Genomic DNA, 23,792 nt, shown 5'->3' on the forward strand with positions numbered 1-23,792 from the left:
GGGGCCACTGGAAACCAGGGCTCCCCCCTCCTGGGAATCCCTGCACCCAGAGATCTGCACACAGTGCCACGTTGGGCCAGACCCAGGAACTTGCAATAAGTTTAAAGGTCCATGCCTGAACCTGGTCTCTCCCCTGTCCTTGCAAATGGGTTGGGGGGGTGAGGGTGTGCTCCAGGAAGGTTTTAAAAGGCAGCCCCCCAGCAGGGATTCCCAAGCAGCCACACTGTATTCTTTTCACAGGAAGGTTGGGGAAGGGGGACCCAGCCCCTTCCCCACTGGGGGTCCTCGCTCTCCTGGCTTACTCACCAGGATCAGTAGTGGGGACCGGAGCTCCTTCGTCAAAGATATGGCCACCTGGCCGAGGGCGAAAGGCCATGGGGACATCCCCACATAACTCATGAGAAGGACCAGCAGAGGGGAGGGGAGAGAACGGCCAGAAGCACTCACAACGGATGCCAGAGGGCAAAGCGACCCCTTCCCCCACGAGAGTGCCAGGCCACGCGGGCTTGAAAGAGAGGCAGGTTGTGGGGTGGAGGGAAGCCGTGCAGAGGGGTATCCTGTCGAGTGCTTCCCCGCCTGCCGAAACGTGCCCCCTGCCAGCCCCTCTGCCCATGTGGCCATCTGTACCCTTGCCAATGTCCTGGAACGCCCACCCCGCTTTCCCGGGGTGGATGGAGAATGGAAGCTCCCCTCTCTCGCGATTCCCTGCAGCAGCAGATCTGCATACAGTGCAATGCCGGGCCGGACCCGGGAGTCCAGGATGGGTTGGAAGGTCTGTCCCAGTGTCTCCCGCCCCCATCTACATACGTACACAGAGGGACGGGTGGGGGAGGTTGCAGAGAATCTTATCTGTTCTTTACCACTGAGAGTTGGGGGCCTTCCAGGGGTACAACCTTCCCCAGTACACTGGCCCTCTCATGAGAGGGCTAGCCCACTCGGCAGTAAGCTGCCAGACAGCAGGATTTCAGTTGGGTCTGCATGGACTGCTTTGCCAGGGTTACCCCTCTAGACATCTCCCTAGGTTACGATGGGACAGACCCCCCCCCAGCATCCTTTGCCCTACCTCATCTACATTTCCTTTCCTAGGAAGCCTCAGTGTTCTCCTCCCCTCTCTTAATTAAAACAGAATACCAACCCCAACCCTCCCCCACTGAGAATTTGTGCTTGAGGGGCACTATCAGGGTGTGTGAGGCTACTTTGAGGACCGCAGTGCCTTCACTGGCAGAAGCGCTGGCCAGGCCGGGCAGGGCCTTTAAAGGGCTTTAAATGGCCTTTCCATGCTGTGGGCAGGTGGAGCACTCCAAAACTTCACAATCGCGCTCAGCACACCCCCTTCCAGTTCGTAGCCAATCACGGCCGCCCTGCTGATGTGGTGACACTTTGCCCACAGTCTGGCTATGTAACTTGCTGGGATCTGCCTCGGAGGTTGAGTCGCAGGGCAGGGCTCTCCTGGAGCTGGAGTTTGGTGAACGTCTGCAATGCGATTTTGAGTTACAATTTGAAACCTTGGCTACGTTTAACTCTGGTTTGGCATTACGTGTGAACCCAGCTTCTGTCTGAACAGCAGCAAGCCAGCAGAGGGCATCTCTTATGCATGCAAGAGCTTCCAGGTCAGGCTTGCTGGAAGGCAAAGGGAAGTGGCTGTGGCAGCAGCAATGGTACTGGCGGCGGTGACAGCAGCAGCATTGTCTCTGGATCATTTTTGGCTTCAGTAAGTTCCCTTTACCATTCTCCGCCCTCCACCCATGGCTTGAGAGGGGCTGCAGGGGAGGCATTTGCTGTCAGTGGAGCTGGACTCGAATGGGTCCCCCAAAACCCCAGCTCTGGGCTCGCCACGAGAGTAGACACACACAGCTCAGCTGCAGAATGTGCTCCAAGGGACAATGCTTCTGGCTGCTCCGTTGTAGCAGATTAAAGCCTTTGTCTCAGAGCTAGCTCACAAGAGGGAAAGAAAATGCCTCATCATCCCTGCTGAGCTGCCTCAGTGGGCTTCTAATAAAACTATTCTGTATTCCCGGTAGATTCAACATGCTGCCACCAAGCACCCTAAAACTTGCAGAGAACTGGACCAGTGGATTGGGTGCTGTTATCCAAGGTCCCTTTGTAACTGGGTATTGGGCAAATACAAAAAAACTTTCCACGTGTAAGCTTACACGGGTTGAGAAAAACTGATAGCTGCTGAGCTCTTGAGGACATGTTTGCACCAGAGAAATCCCCCTTCCTCTACTGAGTTTAAAAACCCACTCTGAGAGCCTTGTAAAAAGTAAAAACAAAAACCAGAAAAAGAAAACTTTTATTCAAAAGGCTACAAAAAATAGGTTGTCTCAAGCTTCAGTAACAGGTTGCATTTAAGAACGCTTAAATGGTTAGAGTCTTCTTCAATTACTGCAGACTGGTTCCGTCTGAGGCTGTGTCAGCTTTTAGAAACAGTTAAAAATATTTAGTAAGTTACAAAATTAAGTTGTCTTTATGCACGCTTAAATGTTTACAGAGGCTTTTGCAAGACCCTAGGTGTGATGCATGTAGACTAGTGTTTCTTATTTCAGTTACATTGCAGGTAAACAATAATATAACAGTATCCAAAATATGCAAAAGCACATAGATATATTTTATTTATTATTTATGTATTTAACACATGTGTATACCACCCAAAACGCAAGTCTCTAGGCACTTTATTTCTTATACAAAGAAATATAAGTTCCTAATGCACAGCCTGACTAAACAAACTGTTCCCTGTGCTGAAGTCCCTTGTCCTTGAACTCACCTAATTCCTGATGAGAACCAAGCTTCCTGCAATCCTTTCTTTTAAGGATCTACAGAGTTATTCCATGAGAGAAACCTCCATGCTGGCTTCGACCATGAGGGATCAAAACTTCATTGCCCCTCACTAAACCTTTCCGCACACGCTTCTCTCCTTCAGAGACTGCCCTTCTTGTTCCCAGAATTCCCAGAGACAGATCTCTACGTCCCACCCATCTGGTATACTGATTGGCTGCCCTGGAGTTCACTAGCATGCCAGTCAAGACAAGGGTTCATTCTCTGTTAACTCTTTAGAGGGAGGGGAGGCTGATCACTACAGACATAAAATCTAAAACTTAACCCTAACCCTAACTCTAACCCTGCTGGATCAGGCACAACTTGGCCCATCCAGTCCAGCATCCTCTTTCCTACAGTGGCCTACCAGATGCCTCTGGGAAGCCCACAGGCAAGAGATGAAGGCATGGCCTCTCTCCTGCTGTTGCTCCCCTGAAACTGGGATTTAGAGGCATCTTGCCTCTGAGGCTGGAGGTGGCCAATACAGGGGCAGATTAAGCTTTTTGCCACCCATAGGCAGCCAAAGATTTGCCACCCCAACAGCAAAGGTTCTCCTTTACAAGTAAAGCGCTTGGTGGGGGGAGTTAAATCTGTTTTGTTTTTTAATTTTAAGACTATTGCTATGTGGCGGCGGCAGCATGGCAGGGACAGTGGCGAGAGTGCCTAGTGGGCCCACACGCCTCCCAAGTCATGGAGCTCCTCACAATCTGTTGTTGATTTTACTATTCTAAATAGTTTAGTGTCATCTCCAAATTTGGTCATTTTACTGGTTACCCCAACTTCTAGGGCATTTATGAACAAGTTAGAGCACTGGTCCCAGTACCAATCCCTGGGGGACCCCACTTCTTACTTCCCTCCATTGAGAGAACTGTCCATTTATTCCTACCCTCTGTTTCCTGTCCTTCAACCAATTACCAATCCACAATTGAACCTGTCCCCGAATCCCATGACTGCTAAGTTTACTCAAGAGCCTTGCAGGGGAACTTTGTCAAAAGCTTTTTAGACATCCACGTATACTTGTGTCAACCAGAACACCTTTATCCACATGCCTCCTGGCACTCTCAAAGAACTCCGAAAGGTTAGTGAGGCAAGACTGGCCCTTGCAGAAGCCAGGCTGGTTCTCCTTCAGCAAGGCCTGTTCTTCTATATGCTTAACACTTTTGTCCTTAAGTCTGCTTTCCATCAAATTACTAGGTACAGAAGTTAAGCTAACCAGCCTGTAATTTCCCAGATCCCCTCTGGATCCCTTTTTGAAAATGGGACTTGCGTTAGCTACTTTACAGCCCTCTGGTATAAAGCCTGACTGTAGGGACAAGTTATATATTTTTGCTAGGAGATCAGAAATTTTGCATTTGAAGTTCTTCAGAACTCTTGGGTGGATGCCATTTGGCCCTGGCAATTTGTTAATTTTTAGTTTTCCAAGACAGTTTAGAACATTCTATCTCATCAACTCAAATTTATTTATTTATTTATTTATTTATTTATTTGATTTATATACCGCCCTTCCAAAATGGCTCAGGGCTGTTCAGTTCTTCAGCATCTAAGCCTGAGAAGCTCAGTGGCTATATGGTCAGTATCCTCTGCCATGAAAACAGATGCAAAGAACTCATTTAGCTTGTTTGCAGTCTTGTTATACCCTAACCCTTTCACACCCTCATCATCTAAGGGTCCAAACCCTCCCTGGTTTTCTGCTTCTGGTATATTTAAAAAAGCTTTTGTCACTTTAGCTATATGCTCCTCAAATTCTCTTTTTACCCTCTTTATTGTCTCCTTGCATTTCCTTTGCCAGAGTTTATGTCCCTTCCTGTTCTCTTCATTTGGGCAGAACTTTCATTTTCTGGAGGAAGTCTTTTTCCTTTTTATAGCTTCCCTGACTCTGCTTGTCAGTCACACTGGTGTCATCCTGAATGTGGTGAGACCTTTCCTCCTTCTTGGTGTACATGCCAACGGAGCTTCTGTTATTAAGTTCCATACTTTCTGGAGTGATTTGACCCTCCTGACTTTCCCTTCCAGCTTCCTGCTTCCCAGTCCCCTCATTTTTTAGAAGTTCCCTCTTCTGAAGTCCAACACATCTGTGTTGGACTTCCTTGGCGGTCCTCCACTTGCACATGGCAGTGCCCCACTTGGTCACACTAAATGTGTGACCAAGCGATGGATCCCCATCGTTGGATCCCCATCCAGTGACCAGGGATGGATGTTGTGTGTGGGTCTCATCTGTGTTGAGCGGTCGTGAACACTCAAGGTGTGAGGGCCGTTCCTGACTGATGCAAGACACCAGGTGGCTCCACAGCTGCTGTGGAGGAGGAGGAGGATGGAATTGTGCCCCCTGGGCTGAAATTGTCCCAGGGAAGGGAAGGGAACTCACCAAAGGGCCCCTTGCAAGAGGCATGCAGGGCAACAGGAATGGAACTACAGAAACTGTAAGGAGGAGAGCCAAGAGCAGCAGCAAGGGAAAGAAAGGCCAGCAAGACAAGTGGGCGGCAGCCCCCCATCTCCAAAAGCAGCAGCAGCAGCAGCAGCAAGGGAGGCAAGAAGCCAGCCGGGGGCACCTGCACCTCCTCCTCCAGTGTCTGTTCCAAGTGGAAGAGAGTCGAGGGGAGCAATCGCCCCCTGCAGGGGCACGTGAGGCCCCAGCAGCAGGCACAGTCGCCCCCAGGCTGGGCAGCCTTTCTTCCTGGCCTGGCAGGCTCCCTCTGCCCCCCCCCCACCTGAAGCCACAGGCAGTGGGGGGGGCAGACATAGGAGGCAGCCCCGCCCCCAGCTGCTGGGCTGCTGCAAAGGTGCCTCTTCTTGCCTGCCCTCCAGCTCCCCCCCCCCCGGCCGTCTGGGGCTGCCCAGTGTGCCTTTGTGCTGCTGAGCGGAGCCAGCCTCCCCCCCCCCCGCATGCCCCTTGGCGTGTGCTTGCTGGGGATTAGGAGAGCGCCTCGCCTGTGCCAGATTCAACACCAGGGCCTTGGGCTGCTGCCGTGGGACCGGGAGCCCTGCCAGAGCTGGGCCAGGCTGCTGTGCTCGCCACCCGTGGGGGCTGCTGCTCGACCCCTTCCTGGGCCGGCCGGCTGGGGCCGCCGGGAGGCACCTGAGAACTGCTGCTCGAAGGGCGGAGCGGGGGGGACGGGACGTGGGGGTCTCTGTCCTCACACGCGGCGACTCACATCTGCTACAGACACAACCTCAGCTCCTCCGCAGGGAGTTGTGGCGGGTGTGTGAGAGCGAGCGAGAGACGCACAGATTTCACAACCAGCCAGGGCGCCTCTGCTGAGCAGCAGCAAACTGGACAGGGTGGTTTTTCTGGGGCGTAGCAGCCGGGCTGAGAATCTGAGGGCAGCGGCAGCGGCAGCACAGAGCGGCCTGGTTCAGCCAAGGGGGCAGCACTGCCAAGGAAGGGGTCGTGCCCCTGACGCGGGGGGCCTGTGTTGACAGGCAGGGCTGAGCTCTGGCACACCAACTGATAAAGGGAGCCGGCGTGGTGCAGCGGTTAGAGTGCTGGGTTAGGACCAAGGAGACCCGAGTCCAAATCCCCATTCAGCCACGAGACTGGCTGGGTGACTCCGGGGCCAGACTCAGCCTAATCCACTTTGCAGGGTTGTTGTGAGGAGAAACCTAACTCTGCACGCAGCTCTGGGCTCCTTGGAGGAGGAGTGGAATATAAATTCGGAAATAATAAATGAATCAACAAATAAACAATTCATCTGTGACCCGGGTGGCCTGAGGCTCTGAGTGAGTGAATGGATGGATGCTTTATTCAGGTCATTGACCCAGCATCACAGAAACAATACAAAACACCACGGAAACAATGCAGGAGTACAAAACACCGATAACTCAGCTCAGCCGGAGGGTCGGACTGTGCACGCCCGCCCGCACAGGCACGAGACACACTCCCCCTGCGGTGGGAGCCCTTTCAGGCTTGCGCTTCCCTGGGCCTGAGGAGCGGCCTTGCCCGGGAAGGAGCTCTTCTGCCAGCAGCCCAACTGCCACACGCTCTGCAAATGGCACAGGCGAGGAGGGAGCGCCAGAGCAGCCCCCAATGGCTGCCCCCTCGGTGTCACCCGTGGAGAAAAGGCCCCAAGGTGGCAAACCCCAGAGCTCCATGAGGAGGAGGAGGAGGAGGGCAGGGCTGGCGGGCTCAGTGCCTGGACTGTGCCCACAGATCTCTGGGTCTAGGCGAGCACCAAGGGCATAGCCAGGGGAGGGGGGTGGGGGCCCTCAGGAGTCTGGCCCTCTCCCTGGCAGAGGAGGAGGAGGAGGAGGAGGAGAAGAAGAAGAAGAAGAAGACGACGACGACGACAGGGAGTTGGGGGGCTGTGTGCTTAGAAGCAGCCCACCCGCTCAGTGATAGCTGGAGGTCGGGGTTTCCTGCCCGGCATTCTCCCCCCGTGTGCTGGGGGTGATCAGCATCCCTGCCTCCCATCGCACGGTCTCCCTCCTCACCTCCTTTCAAGGGAGTCTAGGGCGGCCACGACTCCCCCCACCGGCAAAGGCCGGCACAAACTGCATCTCTCTGGGCACTTTTCGCAGATCCAGATGGTTTTATTCCGGGAGGTTTTTCAAACGGCTGCCACTGGATCACTGGGCAGAGCGGCGCGATGATCCGTGGGAGGGTGTCGCAAACGCGCGCGCTGCCCTAAAGCGTCCAGCGTGGAAGTGGCGGGGGGGGGGCTTCTGGGGGCGGAGAGCAGGCCCTGGCGGGAGCCCCGGCTGGCTGCCCTTTGGAGCTCGACAACAGACCCCTGGAGGCAGGAAGCCTGAGACGCTGGGGGGGTGGGGGGGCTGAACTCCCACCAGGCCCTGGGGATGGCCTGACGACAGGGAGGGCAGCAGCTTTGCTTCCTCCCTCTCTGAAGGGTTAATCACACCTCTTGGCCTTGGCCTGGGGGGCCTCCTCCTCTCTTCCATTCCGCAGGGGGGAAGCAACTCCCTGCGGCCCTTGCTAGGGGCTGCCTTTGGGTGGTGGAGGCCCCGCTGGTTGGGAGAGGGAGCCACCCGCCAATTGCTGCAGGAGCAAGTGATGAAGTATTTAAATGCTGCGAAAACAAGCCCCCCCCCACGCCAGGGCACACACACTCCTGCCCGGAGCAAGGAGGGACTCCAGGACACCTGGGTCCCAAGCCCTCCCTCTGGCCCCGATGCTGCCAGACTGGACGAGCAGCCAAGGATCTCTTCCCTGACCTGAGCTTTATCTGATTATCAGGAGCAGCCGAGGCGGTAACCATGGGGAAGGCCCGTCTGAATTCCCCCTCCCCAGGAACTGATCCTCTTCCGTGGCCCATGACTTCGGCTGACCAGTGTCAACGTGCCCCGGACCCTGCCCTGCCCAAGGCTCTGTACGTAGCCCTTTGAAGCTGCAGGCCTCAGAAGACCTCCCAGGAAACGGGTCCATCCCACCAGGAACCAGCACGCAAGACAGGTGCTGAGATGGGCAGCTAGCCGAGGCCTCCCAGGCGCTCTCCAGCTGGGAAGGCAGAGCCATTTGGCCGCTGACTGGCCCATTGGGTTTCTGAGGCACCCCGCCCCCCCAAGCACCCCTGCCGCTGCTGCCACCTCTGCTCCGGCTGCCGTTCACCTTCAGGTGTCCTCTTTCACTCTCCAGCCAACACCCGTCAGGTCGCCACAGCCCCCCCCCCCCGCAGCTGTTTCCAAAACACGCCGCCACCCCTGCCCCACTTGGGGGCAGCGTTCTCCTCAGAACCAGTCAGTCTCACTAAAATGCGGGGGGGGGGCACGTTCCGGCTGCTTCTCTTGGAAACCAGCCCTCAAGGTCAAGGCTGCTTGTGTCCTCTGCTTCTGCACGTACTGCATTCCGCAGCAAGCCAGCCAGTTCCTCGCTCGAGTGGTGCATTGGCCCAGTGCAGCCTTGCTTTCGGTTTAGCAAGCCAAACTTCTTGCCCTCCTGGGTGTGAGGGAAGCCTGAGCACGAGCAGGGAGGGAGGGAGGGGCTGCACACCCCGCTGGCCATGAATGGGCCACGAGGCAGGAGGCAAGCCTGGCCTCTCTGGGGTGCCACTCGCTAGACTCCAGGCGGGGCGGCAGCGGCCTCTTGCTGGGAGCAATGGGGCCACATCTCCAAGCAAGCACGCCCCTGCTCCTTCCACAGGGGGCCTGAGAGGTGGCTTTGGCAAAACCAGCTGCAAGCTGAGGCCAGGGTGGGGTGGGGGTGGTCCCACACCACACTTCACCAAGAGATGCACGAGCCAGCAGCCAGCCACCCGCCCGGCCCAAATCCTTCGCTCAGCAGAAGTCCCTTCCAAGATTAGCAAAAAGCTCCTCCTTGCTTGCTTGCTGGTTCTGCTCCTTTTATTGCTTCCACTTGAGCAAAGCAAAATGGTTATGGATTAATTAATACTGAAGCTCATTAGTTGCCCCTTGAATCATCACCTCTCTTAATTGCCCCAGTGGTCCGTTCCTGTTCCGGGGGAGGCATGTCGGTTCTTGATTTCCTCCCATGGGTCCCCCACCCTTTTCATTTTTAAAATAAATATTGAAAATGCCTGAAGATAGAACTTCCTACACAGGAGAGACAGAGTGTGAGACTGTGGCCTGCGGGGAAGTGGTTTTTGCTCCACAGGGGTCAACAAGCAAGCCCCTTTCCCAGCACCCCCCCCCCCTTGGGGTTTGCTTCTTGCTTTTCTCTCTGCATGACCTCCGGTTCAGAGCTGAGCTGCTGGAGGGAGCTGGCTGGCCCCACAGGGTGTGCCAGGCGGCAGGTTTCCTTGAGAAGGAAGAAGCAGCCCCATGGAAGTGTCTGGAGGCAGTGCTGGGAAGTCCCCCCCCCCCCGAGGACACCTCTGGCCTGGCCTTGAAGTGGGGCCATTGGTGGGGACTCTGCCCAGCCAGCTCCTGCAAGAGGCCTGTCTGGGCCCCTGAACCCCACAGACGACCTTCTTAGGGGCGATCCTCACAATCCAGCCAAGAAGGCCTGAGTGGGGTGAGGCCCTTTGCTTTGAAGGCCAAGCTGCTCACCCCCTCCCACTTGCCAGAGACCCAAAGCCCCCCCCCACTTCCCAGCCTTGGGCTTTTGGGGGGCTACTGCTGCTGCTGCTTTGTTCATTTTGGCTGTCAGCTTGTTTTTGTTCAATGCTGTATTTGTTATGCTCTGCAGCTTTTATTTGTTTTAATTCTGAAGTATTGTGCTACTTGACAAGCAGGATATACAGTCCTTAAAAACAAAACGTTTAGGTCAGGGCGCTTTCCAGGTGACACGCTGCAAGGGGGTAAAATGCTTCAACTTGGCAGGATTGTATTGAAAACGATCCCCAGACTCTCAAGCGGGAAAATACAGCTACGGTTTTGCAACGCACATGCAATGTTGCAGCACTATAACCCCAGATAAAATCCGAAAGGCGGCTTGGGAAATGTGCAGGGCCCCTTGCTGTCAGGGGAGGGACTGCGGTGTCACCACACAGGCAGGATGGAAGCACACTTTGCAGAGCCGTCGGAGTCACCCTGTTGTAGGGTTGAACCTGGAAAGCACCCTGGAAAGGCATCTAGAGTATAATGAGTGGGGAAAGCACAGAACGCCGGAGGAAGGTGAACTTGGCAGTAGGAAGGAAAAAGCACCCTTGGGAGACCGTCTTGGCAGGCAGGGCTGGGCCTTGCAGGGGGGCGGGGGGGCTGAGTCGACCTGCAGCCCCAAGGACTGGTCAGCTTTACGAAAGCCCAGGACAGCGGAGCCGCGAAGATTATGAGCAGGGGCAGGAGCCACAAGGAGCAGCCGCCCTGGCCTGGCCCATAAACGAGGGGACCCCGTGGCCACTCAGCCGGTCGCCTTGGCTTCGGCTCCCTTCCTAGCAGCCACCTAGGAGCGCCCAAGCCCAGCCTGGCCGGCTTCGCCTCACCATCTCCCTGCAGGTACAGCTGCAGACAGTCACCCCACTCCCTCCCTCCAGGGCAGGGCGCAGCCGAGGGCCTGTCAGGCTGCCGCATAGCTGCCATTCTTCCGCCCCCCCCCCGCCCCCCGCTGGCTGCTCCACCATTTCTTCCAAGGAGGCCTGCAAAGCTCTCCTCCCAGCATCCCCGCCATGGCCCCTGGCCCTTCTGGCCCCCAGGTCAGCCAAGGGCCCCCTTCCCCTTCCTGCCTGCCCAGGGCCAGCCTATTGTGCAAGCAGCCACAAGGGGGGGGGAGGCAGCTGGCCCTGAAGCAGGACCACCCCCCCCCAGCAAGGCTGCCACAGCCCCCGGGCAACTCCCAGCTGGCAGGGCACCTGGTTGGGCCAACTCTGGGGGCGCCACTGCCTTGTGGCTGGAGAGGCCGGGCATGCTGGCTGCTCAGCGCAGCCCCAGAGCAAGCAGGGGCAGGCTGCACAACGCTGGCCCTCCAGCTGCTGTGGGACAACCCCCCTCCCCATCATCCCCAGGCACAGTGGGCCACAACGAGGGGTGCTGGGGGTTGTAGTCTGGGCCAGAGTTGTGCAGCCCTGGTGGTGCAGAGGCAAGCAGGGACTGCAGGGGGAGGGTGGTGCCTACTAGGCCCCCTGCAAAGAGGGTCATCCCCGCAGCCAGAGAGATGGGAGTTGTAGTCCAAAAGCAGCTGGGGGTGGGCAAAGTCAAGCAGGCCCTTCCCTTTGGGCTCTTGACCCACCAGGCCCAATCCATTTATTGTGGCTGGGGATGATGGGAGTTGTAGTCCTCCAGCAGCTGGAGTCCCGAGCTACGGTTAGGCTTCTGTCTGGTGGGCCTGGGAGCTAGAAGGTGGGATGTGGGGGGGGCGCCCACAAAGGTGCCTTCCTTCCCCAAGGGCCCCCCCTCAAGAACTCAGGATGGCCCTAGCGGGAAGAAGGGGCTGCCAGCCAGCCCCACCGCCTCTTAACTCTTTGGCAACGGATGGATTTGGGAGTCTTGACGGGCTTATTCCCCGACTGACGCCCTGCTGCACGTGACACAGCCTGCAAGCTCCAGTCAACTGTTTCACGGGGTCTGCTCTCGAATGCCACGTCTCCATTCCATGGCCGCTTGGGGGGTCTGCGGGGGGGGGGTGGGTGTATCCATAACAGCCTCCCTTTGGGCTTGGCTTTGAAATCTGAAGGGGAAAGAAAAGCTGGCCGGGGGGGGGGAGGCTTTTCACCTGCGACGACGTGCAGCTCACAAGCAGCCCACCGAAGGGGTGCCGGTTTAGTCTGGAAGTGCAAAGGCCACTTTTGAGAAACGCGGCTGGTCTCACGGAAGTCCTCTTAGGCAAGATGGGGATGTGGGGAAGCCGGAGGAAGGGGGCGGGGTGGGTGGGGAGGGCGCCCAGAGGGCCCTGTGTGTGTGTGTGTGTGTGTGTGTGTGTGTGCAGAGGCTGCCAAGAGGCGCCTGCAGGGCTCACAGCTGTGGGGCTGCATCTCCATCTGCAGGCGGGTGAAGGAGCAGCAGGTGAGGCCGAGGCTGCAGTGCCTGCTGGCCGCCTCCTTGAAGGAACACTCCGCTTTCCCAGGATGACAGCAGCCTGTACAGGAACAGCCTTTATTTTCCATTGAAGTTGAGCTCTGTGTGACCTGGAAGCTTGCAGTCAACATTTACACTCTCCTCCCTTGTCCTGTTCCCAAATCGGCAGCATCCCAGAACTCCCCTCGGAGCCAAGTGTCCCGAGCCGGTCTACGCCCTGTGACAGCGGCGGCGGCAGCAGGACCCGACTCGTCCATTCCGCCCTCACCGGGGCAGGGAGGGGGCCTGTGGGGCCCGCTGGCGACGCAGGCCCTGTTCCAGCCTCCCAACCGGGAGGGAAGCGCTCTCTGCAGCTGCCTCTTGCAAGGCCATCATTGGCCAAGGGGCCAGGAGGGAGGGCCCGGGCAGCTGCCGTATCAGAGAGGATTCTGGGAGTTCAACCGGTTGAAGCAGAAGGGCGGCCTGGCGCCTGGCCCCAAAGCCAGCTTTCCCAGGCGCTGGACGGAAACAGCCCCCCCCCCCGAAACACACACGCGTAATACCGTCCACTGGCAGGCAGAGTGGGCCTCCTTGAGGAGGGGGGAAGCCGGCCGCTCCGGGGAAGTGAGGCAGGCGGCACCCTCTGGCCGGGGGGGGGGGTGGCCCTCTCCTCCCGGGCCCTCCTGGGCTGCCCCAGCAAGCGCGGCCGCAGGGCTCTCTGCCAGGCGCCAGCCTCCAGCCGCTGGGCCTCCCTGATCCTGATCCTCCTCCTCCTCCTCCTCCTCGGCTCGTCACACGGCCACTCCGGCTGCCTGCGCCAGGCCCAAGGCCTGGACCAGTTCGTCACTCAGGCCGCTCTTCAGGGTCCGCCTCACTGCGGAGAAAGGCACAGAGGGGTCAAGGCCACTGGCCCGGCCCGGCCCCCTCCCCAGCACTGGCCGCCCACGAGGAGGGGGAGCAACCGCCAGTGTCAGCATCAGCATCCCCCCCCCATGTCCTGGCAAGGGAGGAGGAGCTCAGCTCTGGCCAACAAGTGCCGCTGCTGCCGGGGGGCTGCCAGGGGGGGCAGTGGAAGACGGCACCCTGGGATGCCGGGGGGGGGGAGCTCTTGGCCCTTCCTGAATTGTGCAACCTCAGCCATACGAGCCAGTTCTGCGCCTGGCTCAGCCCGCCTGCATCGGCACAGCAGTGCTTGCACCCGTCTGTGCAAGAGGAAGGACGCAGGTGCCCCCCGCTTGCCTCCGGGATCCGTGCAACTCCAGAGGCGCACTTACAGGATTTCCTGTTCACGCGCGAGCGCTTGCGCTCCTTCCCCGCGCCCGGCCGCGGAGGGGTGCTCTGCGTGACGGATTTCACCAGGCGGTCCATGATCTCCTCGGAGGCGTCCTCGGGGGAGCTGGCCGCCTCCTCCGGGGGGGCAGGCGCCCTGGGGGGGCTCTGCTTCCCCATGCCTGGAAGAAATGCGCTCATGAGGACCAAGCCTGCCCCGCTCTGGCAGGCGGGCGCCACTCAAGGCTTCGGGCTGCTCCCTCCCCAAAGGCTCCTTGGCCAAGATGAGAAGGCTGCCAAGTCCATCTGCACAACCCAGGGGCCACCCCCAGGCAGGCAGGCAGTCCCGAGCCGGGGCGGAGCAATGCAAACCCCAGGGGTGCTTCGACCGGATGCCGGCCAGCGCATTCTCCTGGCCTCGGGGCTGCTGCCACCTCCTTTCCTCCCAGCAGAAAGGCCCAAGCACCAGCGCCTCCAGCCAGCCCAGCCCAAAGGGGCCAAGAGCGGTTGGGGAAGGGGCCGCTCAGGCTTCGCTGGATCTCCAGGGGAAGGTGCAGAGCGGCTGCCAACGATGACCCTTCCTTGTTTTTCCTGGACGGAACAACATCCCTGCAGGCTGATCTTAGCAAGTGGGGGGGGTCAAGCCCAGGCGAGGAGGAATGCCCAGGGGACGACAGGGAGCCGGGGGGCACCCCTCTTCAATGCCCTGGGCGGTGGAGGGGGAGGGGGAGGGAGATGAAGCACCACAGTCCACCCAGCCACCATGAGCCCCAGCCCGGGGCCCAAGGCCTGGCTGCTGCAGGGAAGAGGGGGCTGGACGCCCAAGGAGCCCTCCCTACCTCGGCTGGCCCGGGAGCGGCGGCCAGACGGCTCTGGGGGCGGGATGAGGATGCTGGTCATGCTCTCGTGGCTGGCGGCCTCCTCCTTCTGCTCTGGGCTGGCAGAGAGCACGGCTGGCGCGGGACTGGCCTGAGGCGGGCTGATGTTGGCAAACCGCTCCATCTGCAGGGAGGGAAGCAGCACGCCGGGTGAGCGTCGGCTCCCCCCCCCCGCACTTCCCCTGGGGAAGCAGCTGCCTGCACACCCAGCTTAGCCAGGCGGCTTCGGGGGCCAAGCAGGGCCACGGGGGGGGGGGGTGTTGCCCTGGCCAAGCACCTCAGTGATCAGCCTGCCCCGGGTCTTGTTCCTCTCCCGACAGGCGGCCCGCTTCTTCCTCTGCTGCAGGACCCTCTCTCGGCACGTGCGATACTCCAGGGCAAACTCCCGCAGGGTCAGGCAGAAGCCCGTGACTTTCATGTCCCGCACCGCACGCGGCTCATAGCCCAGATACAGGAGGAAGGAACGGAACCTGCACACAGAGAGAGAGAGAGAGAGAGAGAGAGAGAGGGGCTGACTGGGAGACACGACACGGAGGGTGGAGGTCCCTGTGTCCCACTGGAGGAAGACTGACCTGTTCAGCACCCGCCTGTGGACAATCTTGAGGATGACGATCTTCTGGGTGCTGGCCTGCAGGAAGTCCACCAGCTTGCTCTTCAGCCCAGCCCTGATCTCATGCTTGGTGATGGCCTTCAGGCTATCCCAAGATGCTTTGCACCGCCGCTCAAGCTGGACCAGGTTTTCCGCCAGCGCATCAAAGTCCACCTGCAGGTGTGGGGGGGGGCACAAGGGCTGCTGAGCCATCCCAGGGCCCAGAAGACGGGCTGCCTCCAGCGGGGAAGGTGGGGCCGGGCCTCACCTTGGCTGAGCGCGCGATGGCAGCGATCTCCGAGTAGAGGTCTGTGGTGTCTGGGAACTTCTCCTCCACGCTGTGGCACAAGTGGTGCAGGAGGGTCTGCCGGTGCACCGTGTCCTTCACCTCCGACACCTTGGCCAGGTAGCTCAGCTCGAAGCCTCGGCTCTGGAACAGCAAAAGCCTCAGTGGCAGCCAAGCAGTGGGAGGGAAGGGATTGGGGGGGGGGGCGCACAAGAGGGTGGCCTGCCTGCTTCCTGTTTATGAAGGGCTGGGCGGAAAAGGGTTGCAGGAGGGGGCCCTCCCCAATGGCTCCTCCCCACCCCTGCTGGGACTCCAGCACTTACCTGGGAGCCATTCAGGAAGTTGCCCATGGCTAGCAGAGTGGCCAGGACACACTGGAAGGTCCGGTTCTTGGCCAGCTGCTCCATGCCGAGCTTCAGGTCAAAGAGGGGCTCTGCCACCTCCTGGAAGAAAAGGCAGCCCGGCGGGTCAAGGGAGAGCAGCCCGCTGCAGCCACGGGGAAGGAGAGCGGAAATATGCCGGCAGCCACGCAGGGCCCAGGAGGAAGAGCTCTGGGGCCAAAGACCAGCGGCGGCCCCGTAGCCGGGTCTCCTCCATGGGCGGCTGCCTCCGCACAGCCAGAGGCAGATGGCGTCCCACAGGCCTCCCCCCGGGAAGGTGATCTGCAGGCTAAAGCCCCACCGCTGCCAGCGAGGCAGCGGCAGCCTCCTCCTCCTCCTCCTCCTCCTCCTGCCCCGTGGCGGGGGCTGCACACAGAGAGGGGCGGTAGCAGCAGCCCCGCCCAAGCCACACACCTGCTCCAGGGCCTCGTAGTCCAGCTTGAACGCCCACAACTGGAGCCGGGCGGTGAGCTCCGTGATGGAGGAGAGAGTCAGGAGGAACTGCTCGGCGGACCCCAGCGGGACGTCGGGACTGGCCAGCTGCGCCTCCTGGATCTTCTGCTTCTCTTCCTCTGTCGGAACCATCGTTAAGATCTTCTGCAAAAGAGAGGAGGGCGGGGTGGGGGGTGGGGGGCAGAGGTCAGGCCGCCCAGGATGCCTCCGGGTCGAGGGCGGCAGGCGCGAGCTGAAGGGCTCCAGGCCCCCCCGCCCACAACGGCCAAGCGCTTCCTAGGCTCACCTCAATGCCCTCCTTGCTAATTGCAAATTCATCAAAGTTGAGGATGGCCGTCTTGATGATGTGTACGGGAGGGAGCACCGTCAAGCCAATGTTGATGGCGTTGCTCCTCTTCAGATCCAAGACGACAAGGGTCTTCCTCCCGTCGACGGCTTTCTTGAGGGGGTGGAGGAGAGGGAGGTCAGAGGGGAGCAGAGGCCGACCGCTCTGCCGGGATCACGTGAACGGCCCGGCGAGCTTCCTGGCCAGGCTTCCCTGCAGGGCCCAGAAGACCCCTCTCCAATGCCAGACGAGGACTCCACGGGGAATCCACGCGAGGGAGAGAGAAATCTCGCCCAGCCCCAATAGGGACTCAAGGCCCAGGCAAGGCAGAAGCACAGGAGACAGGCCTCCTGCAGACTTCCGGGGAGAGGCGATCTCTGGCTGAGTGCATCTGCCCTCTGCATGCCCTCTGCATCCCAGAATGCCTGCCGTGAGGGCTCATGGGTGCTGCGAGTGCCTGAGCCTTTGGGGAGGAGGCCTGGGGGGAGGAGGGGAAAACTCGGCCCAAGAGAGCTCTGTACACTTCCAGGCGCTGTTACCAGCTGAGCTTATTCTGCTCGCTTCCAGAAGCCTCTCTGGTTGCAACTGCATCTCCAGGCATGGAGATTGCACTTTTGCTATGCTCAGGAGCTGCACAGCAGCAATGTGAGCTCCCAGTTTATGTTATACATGGGGACAAGTCACTTAGTTGGCAGTGGACTGGTTGCCCCTGGACTTGACTACAAGCCCCACAAACTGGAAAGGGGATTAGCTTCACACTCTCTCTGAGGGGTGCCCAGCTAAGCAGACTCCCACGACTAGCTACTGCAAGTGTCGGGCATCTAAGATCTTTTCAGCCTTGGCATGAAATCTCAACTCCCCTCTTCCTCTCGCAAAGAGAGACAATGCTTGGCCATCAGGCGAGGGAGCAAAGACAGAGAAGACAAGTTTCTTCTCTGTAGCCTCCATTACAATAAGGAAGAGTCGGTGATGTACCTTTGAAAGGTGCCCATCAAGACTCTTGATATAATCCTCCCCAGCACAGGATATTCTTTAAATGCACCTGCATGCCTTGAATGCCATAGGCCGATCCACACACAGGCGAACCCTAACCCACAGGCGATTCACACACATTCCTACCCATTGTTGACTACGACAACAATGCATTCACCAAAAAGGCTCTCTGAGCTCCCCTGTTCAGCAGAGCAGGACAAGAGAAATGTGCCCTCAAGGCACATTTTGGGGTAGAAGGATCCCCAACTCCATGACCCAGAGTGCTTCCTCGGGGTATATATTACACCTGGGACTCCAACTGCGAAACATCTCAGTGCCTCTCCCTCTGGACCCCAGCAGCAGCCTGCAACAGGAGACTCCCTGAGACCAGCGTGGCGTTCCCCTCTCCCAGACAGGTGATCTAGCCTCTTGCCCGGCTCCTCCTTCAGGGCTGAACCTGCCCCTTTCTCTTATTTCTGAAATCTCGCCCCTCTCTTGCCCGCCTGGGAATTTACACATAATGTGGAACTTTAAGCTAAATGTGCCTTACAACAGTCTGCTTCTTAGCATGTCTGTAGCGCCTTTCAACTAGGCCCACCTAGTAATAGTCCGATTTCGTTCTTAATCAACCTCTCTCAAGCTGATTTTCTCAAGTTCATACGCTGGCACAAATTAAGGCTGCTTGGAACTGCCTCCCCGTTTGAGCCGTTCCCCACATTCAGCCGAGCCGGGGGGCGCAGGCCAGTCACCCGCGAGGCGGTTCCAGCCCCGTCCTTGTGCCCAACAGGGGCTCCCACTCCACGCTCCTGGCATTCTGCCGCCCCCCACTGCCCAGCCCCCCAGGCGAAGCCCTTAGAAAGCCAGAGGTGCCCAGAGGAGAGGCCCGGGATGGGCGTGGCAGGCTGTGCCCGCCGCCTACCTTGGCGCTGGGCACCTCCTTGGCCTTGGACTCAAACAGATGCTCCAGTCTGGCGGCGTCGACCTCCACCTTCTCCAGGGATGCCCACAGAGAGGCCTGCCCAAAGTGGCCTCCCCCGGCAGGAAGAGCCACTCGCTTCAGCTCCTTCCAGAAGAGCTTGACCGTCTTCTTCTTCTTCTTGGCGGGAGAGGCAGGGCTGGCGGGGGAGGAGCCGGGCAGGGCGGGAGGGGGGCAGCCTGGCGGGGGAGGAGCAGGTGGGGGCGGGGGAGGGCAGCCTGGCGGGGGAGGAGCAGGTGGGGGCGGGGGAGGGCAGCCTGGCGGGGGAGGGGGCGGGGGAGGGGGGCCCGCGAGGCCGGGCAGGTGGGACGAGGCTTCCTCCACCGCCTCCGTTTCTAGGACGTCAAAGTCCTCCTCCTCGCCCAGGTCTGAGAAGTCCAGATCTCGGACCTTGAGGAGCTTGGGCCGAGGGCCCGGCGGCAGGTCCCGCGTGGCCTCGGAGCCCCTCCCGAAGGGACTCATGCGGGTCTTCTCCAGGCTCTGCAGGCTGGCGTCCGCATCCAGGCTGGGCTGGGAGTGCAGCAGCCGGGCCTGGGAGGGGCCCTCCCCGGCCCCCTGGGGCTGCCCCGCTGCCCCCTCCTCGGTCCGGAGGACTGCCTGGCGCTCCGCTGCAGGGACAGGGGGCGGCTTCTCCAGCTCTGCCGGGGCCTGCCTGGAGAAGAGCATGTCCAGCACCAGCTTCTTCTCGGGAGCAACGCCGCTGCCGCTGCCGCTGCATGGATCCCCCGGGTCGCCGGGCAGGGCCCTTCCCTGGGCCAGGCTCAGGTCGCCGTTGGGCCTGGGAGGGTGGCCCTCGCCAGCCTCTTCACCGGCCAGGGCCAGGGCCAAGGCCGGCTCCTGCCCTCCGGCCATCCCGGGCTGCGCTTCGCTCCATTTCCCTGCGGGCAGAGGGGGAGTTTCCGTTTGCGCCTGGCCCTCTGACTCGTTTCTAGCTGCTTTAGGCTGTATCCATTTCATTAACACTGTGAGCCGCCCTGAGTGGCAGCAGCAGCAGCAGCAGCAGCAGCAGCAGCGCACCGGAGGGGTGGAGAAGAAACACGGGCGCTGGCAAAGACCCTCTTCTAAAAAATGGGGCTTCCACTCAACACACCAACATGAAAACGGCCCAGAGGATCCCTTCGACAATGCGCACGCAGAGTGCAGCGAGAGCGAGAGCGATCCAGAGGTGGTGGCCGGCTCGGCTACCCACGTGTGATGCGTGGAGGGAGGCCAGCGATTTGCCGCAGCCGAGGCCACTTCCTGGCCCAGCCCCGGCGGGGAGAAGCTCGCCTGCGAAGGGCAGCAGGCCGGGCCGCGGAGGGGCCCCTGGAGACAGAGGCTGCTCCTCACCTGGCACCGCCGGTTCAGCGCCCGGAGCAGCTTCAGCAAGGACCTCTGCCCGCCCCCTGCAGATGGCCGACATCTTCTCCTTCTGGGAAGCCGCGAGGTTTTCCAGGAAGCGGGCTCTGCCGGGAAAGAAGAGGACATCCAGGTCTTTCCGCTCCGGGGACTTGGCAACCCAGAGGAACACCAAGGAGCCCAGGCAGCAGGGGGCCATTGAGTCACGCGGCCACGTGCAGAGTCCACGAGCAGGATCAGGCCCCCGGGCCCAAGGCAGCCGTCCCAGGGGGCAGAGCTGACCCACCGGGGGGAGGAAGTCGCGGAGGGCCCTGCCCGGGGACCCCACAGCTTTCACCTTCCCACCCCGCCTTTGCTGAAAGAGGTACAGCCGGCCGGCCTCAAGGCCCAGAGACTCCAAATGCCGCCAGCAGGTCTCGTCTCTCCACCCAGGACTTCACCAGAAGATCCGGCCCAGAGTCCCGCCTCGCCCAGCAACCAGCCCCGGGTGCCCTTTGAGCCTTGGGGAGGGGACAGGCTGCCTCCCAGCAAGGGGCTAGCTGGCCAAGCAACACCCCCCCCGGCTCCTGCACCCCATCACCACGCAGGGAGCCCTGGGCCAATCCTGCTTGGCCAGCCCAGAGGCCCCCTCTGAGCCTGCTGCAGCAGAGGGCTGGGCGGGGGGGGGCTGAGTGCCCGCTCAAGGGCCAGCACGCCCTGGAGATCCGGGCACGGCAGGGGGTGGCGAGGGTGGGGAGCCGAGCAGCCGGAGGGGCCCCCTCTGCCCGGGCGCTGGGCAAGCAGCAGAGGCCGTGTGCCCAGCGGGGCTCCCCTTCTCTGGCCCAGACAGGAGCGCAGCAAGTGGCTGATGCCGGCAGAGCCGCCTGCCCGGAGAAACCGGCACTTTCCGCTCGGAGGCGTCGGCCGCCTGCATGGGAGTTCCAGACCTGATGATCTGGCCTGACCTCGGGATTCGGGGCTCAGACGAGCCCAGCCCTGCTGGAAGCGCCAGTCGGTGTGGCGTTCCACGTCCCCGCCCCACGCGAGGGGACCCCAACCGCTTCGCCAGGAGCCTGGCTTTGCTGTCGTGCCAGCCCAGAAACCCAGCAAGCCTTGGCCGTGCAGGAGAGGCAGGCCAAGAGCCCAGGGAGCGCAGGCGGGGGGGCCAAGTCTGAAGCGTCTGGGCTGGCCCCACACCCCGGCCCTCCCTGGAGGAGGAGACCGAGAGGGCCCTGGTGCAGCAAGGAGTCCCACACCAGCCCGCTGGTCCTGCGGGGAGCCAGAGGGGGAGGCCGTGGGGCCTGGCCACGCCGGAGGGACGGTGGCGGCTGAGAAGCCTCGGGGGCGCAGGGATGAGGGGGGGGCGCAGGGACGAGGGGGGGCGCAGGGACGAGGGAGGGGCGTCATGGCCGCTGAAGGGCACTGCAGAGAGAGTCCGAGAGGCGCTGTGCATAAGCAGCTCCCACGTCTGGGCCTGAAGGCTTGGGGGGAAGCCAGGGCCTGCCCCACGGATGCAGAAGCAGGGAGGGGCGCAGGCAGAGGCCTCCCAGAAGCCTCCAGTGCCCCCCCCGCACCCCGAGCAAAAGCCACACCCTCCTGTACTTACTCAAAACGCCTCAGAATGGGCTTGTCCCCACATACTGGGGGGCTCTCCTCTTGCCTGGGAGAAAAGCTCAGTTAGCGCCCGTGGATATGGGGGTGGGGGGGGGGAATCTGCATGCCTGCAAACCTGCCAAGGCAACAGCAGCCGCCAAGCGCAGAGGCCCGTGCAGGAGGGGAGCCCTTCCCGGAAGGAGCGCCGCCTCCCACTAGCCCATTCCGGCACAGGGGGCCTGGCCCCAAAGGGATGCCAGCCGGATCCTGGCCACCCACCCAAATGGCCACTCAGGCAAGCCTTTGGGGCGAGAGGGGCTCCTGAAACACTCTGGAAACCAGCCCCACAGCAAGGCCCCCCCCCGTTTGCATCACCACCTCCAAGGGAGGGGCGAGAACAGAGCCTGGGACGCCTCTTCTGGCATCAAGGCCTGCAGACCGGCCACACACTTCAGAGCACAAGTCAGGAAAACTGCTGGCCACTAAACGTCGTCTAAGGAGAGAAAGACGGCTAGACATCTTGACCAGCTCAAATATCGCCTGCTCGGCACCCCGGGGGCTGCTTACACACAACCCCCCCCACCCCTTCTGGCCCAGGTGGACGGAGGCAGCAGCCCCAGAGGACACGGGGGGGGCAGCCATAGTGGCAGGAGCAGACACGTCCACGCCGGCCGGCCTGTTTTTAGTACAAAAACGGACACTTTTAAGGAAAACTAGAACGGGGGGGGGGGGGGCCTCTCTATCCTGGCAGCTGGAACCGGACCGGTGGTGATAGAATGGCACCCCCTGGTGGAGCTGGCGGGGACTGCAGTGCCCTGGCCCAATGGCTTGAAGACAGGAGCTGGCCAGGCTAGCGGCTCTCGGGGGTTCCCAGCGGGGCTGTTCTGAGAGGCAAAGCAGTGCTGAGCCAACGGCCCCTCCCCACACAGGAACCCCCACCCCGGCATCAAGCCCCTCCCTCCACCCGGGTAAAAGGAGCCTGGTGGAAAGGGAGGCTGCACGGCCCCAGCAGAATCCAGAGGCAGGAGAGCCTGGCGGCTGGACCGGACGCCCAGCACTGCATTTTCCGGCAACGCTTCTGGAAGCCCACAAGCAGGGCATGAAGATAACAGCCCACAGCGACTGCGGTCCCTGCAGCAGCTGGCATGAGGAGGCAGGCCGCCCCCGGACACAGAGGTCCCACTTAGCCATCGTGACCCATCGTCTGTGACAGACCTCGCCTCCTCCATGCATTTCTCGTATGATTTCTTAAAGCCATCTTTGCCAGGGACCACCACTACATCTGGTGGCAGTGAGTTCCGCAAATCAACTGTGCGCTACCGTGAAGCCGTCTGTCCTCTTGTCTGCCCTAAATCTCCTACCCAGGAGGGACACTGGATGTCCCTGGGTCCTAGTGTTATGGGAAAGGGACCCAGACAGACCTTCCTCTGCACCACACAGAACACCTTTATAAGCCTCTGGCATGCGCCCTCTGAGCAGCAGCAGCAGCAGCAGCACACAGGCCCGGCGGCATCCCTGCCCTCCAGAACTCACACGCCAAGGCCCGCCAGCCCCACGCTCGGCAAAGAGACCCGGCCCCACTCCACGCATCACTCAGCCTCGTGAGCAGCAGAGGGAAGAAACCTGAGAGTCCTGCCCCCCCCACCTCCCGCCCACCCCGGAAAACGCGCACACACACACACACACACGGGTGGCATCACTCACCAAGGAGGGGGCAGTTCGTGAAGTCTGGAAAAGGAAAGGAAGTTTAAGCAGAAGAAGAGACAAGCCCTGAGGGGGCTGCAAGGAAGCAGGCGGAGAGCAGGCCCTCCAGGAGGACGGACCGGCGGTGGGGCACACACACCCCACCCATGCAGGGGGGCTGGCAGCAGCACTACTACAGCAGAGGCGCCTGGAGAGTCAGTTCAGTGGTGGGGCTGGTCACCCAAAGGACAAGCAGCCGGGGGGGCCGAGGAGGAAAGGAGGCGAGGGGTCCCTCACGGGGCCGCAGGGACTCAATGCCACCCAGAACATGCCCCGAGCACAGCTGACTCCCCCCCCCCACCTCCAAAAAGAGCTCTCGGCGCTACCATATCCGCAGGGGTGGATGGCGGCCTTCCCCACCCCGGGGCCATCACCATCCTGCCAGCGGGCCGCCTGCCCAATCCTTCTGCCGCCCTGAAGAAACCCTCCACAGGTGGCCTCACGGGGCACGCCGAGGGGAGGGGAGGGGAGGGGGGGCCCAAGGCTGGCGCTCCCAGCAGACCCGGAGACCTACTTGAAGACGCTCCTCTCGCCCAGGCCAAGCGGCTCTCCTCCTTCGGCCGGGCCGGGCAGCCCCGAGAGCTGGACGCTGGACGCACTGCTGAACGCCCTCTGGAAGCCGGCCCTGGAGAGGGGCGAGCCAGAAGTTGCGGGTGGGCAGGGCAGGGCAGGGCAGGGGGCCGCCGGAGGCCAGAGCCCGGCAGCCAAGCGGCAGCGGCACGAGCCGGCCAGTCTCCGCTCGGCAGGAGAGGGGGCTGCTCCCGGGAACGCCCCGCCCCAGCCGGGCAGTCGGAGCCTCGCTCTCCCTGGGCTACTCCTTGGCTCAAGGGGCCCCCCCGCCCCCCCCTGCACGCACCC

At 60.9% G+C, this 23,792-nt stretch overlaps 1 protein-coding gene across 3 annotated transcripts in view; it reads right to left on the reverse strand.

Annotated features, from left to right (window-relative positions):
* Window positions 1–9,906: 9,906 nt before the first annotated feature.
* The window catches only part of FHOD1 (formin homology 2 domain containing 1), a 36,473-nt gene continuing 22,587 nt past the window's right edge, over window positions 9,907–23,792 (reverse strand). For 2 of the 3 annotated variants that reach the window (XM_053271449.1, XM_053271447.1), the window contains exons 11-24: window positions 23,449–23,559; window positions 22,896–22,919; window positions 21,205–21,258; window positions 19,611–19,726; window positions 18,225–19,159; window positions 16,295–16,447; window positions 15,970–16,152; window positions 15,499–15,618; window positions 15,158–15,319; window positions 14,873–15,063; window positions 14,578–14,770; window positions 14,262–14,424; window positions 13,428–13,604; window positions 9,907–13,027 (exon numbers count right to left, since the gene is read on the reverse strand). In XM_053271449.1, coding sequence (XP_053127424.1) covers window positions 12,945–13,027; window positions 13,428–13,604; window positions 14,262–14,424; window positions 14,578–14,770; window positions 14,873–15,063; window positions 15,158–15,319; window positions 15,499–15,618; window positions 15,970–16,152; window positions 16,295–16,447; window positions 18,225–19,159; window positions 19,611–19,726; window positions 21,205–21,258; window positions 22,896–22,919; window positions 23,449–23,559 — 2,665 coding nt within the window. In that variant the 3' untranslated portion in view covers window positions 9,907–12,944. The remainder of the gene's footprint in view (window positions 13,028–13,427; window positions 13,605–14,261; window positions 14,425–14,577; window positions 14,771–14,872; window positions 15,064–15,157; window positions 15,320–15,498; window positions 15,619–15,969; window positions 16,153–16,294; window positions 16,448–18,224; window positions 19,160–19,610; window positions 19,727–21,204; window positions 21,259–22,895; window positions 22,920–23,448; window positions 23,560–23,792) is intronic. The other variant, XM_053271448.1, reaches the window with a different exon arrangement.

The sequence above is a fragment of the Hemicordylus capensis genome, chromosome 9, assembly GCF_027244095.1.
Source record: "Hemicordylus capensis ecotype Gifberg chromosome 9, rHemCap1.1.pri, whole genome shotgun sequence".
In the NCBI taxonomy this organism is placed as follows: domain Eukaryota; kingdom Metazoa; phylum Chordata; class Lepidosauria; order Squamata; family Cordylidae; genus Hemicordylus; species Hemicordylus capensis.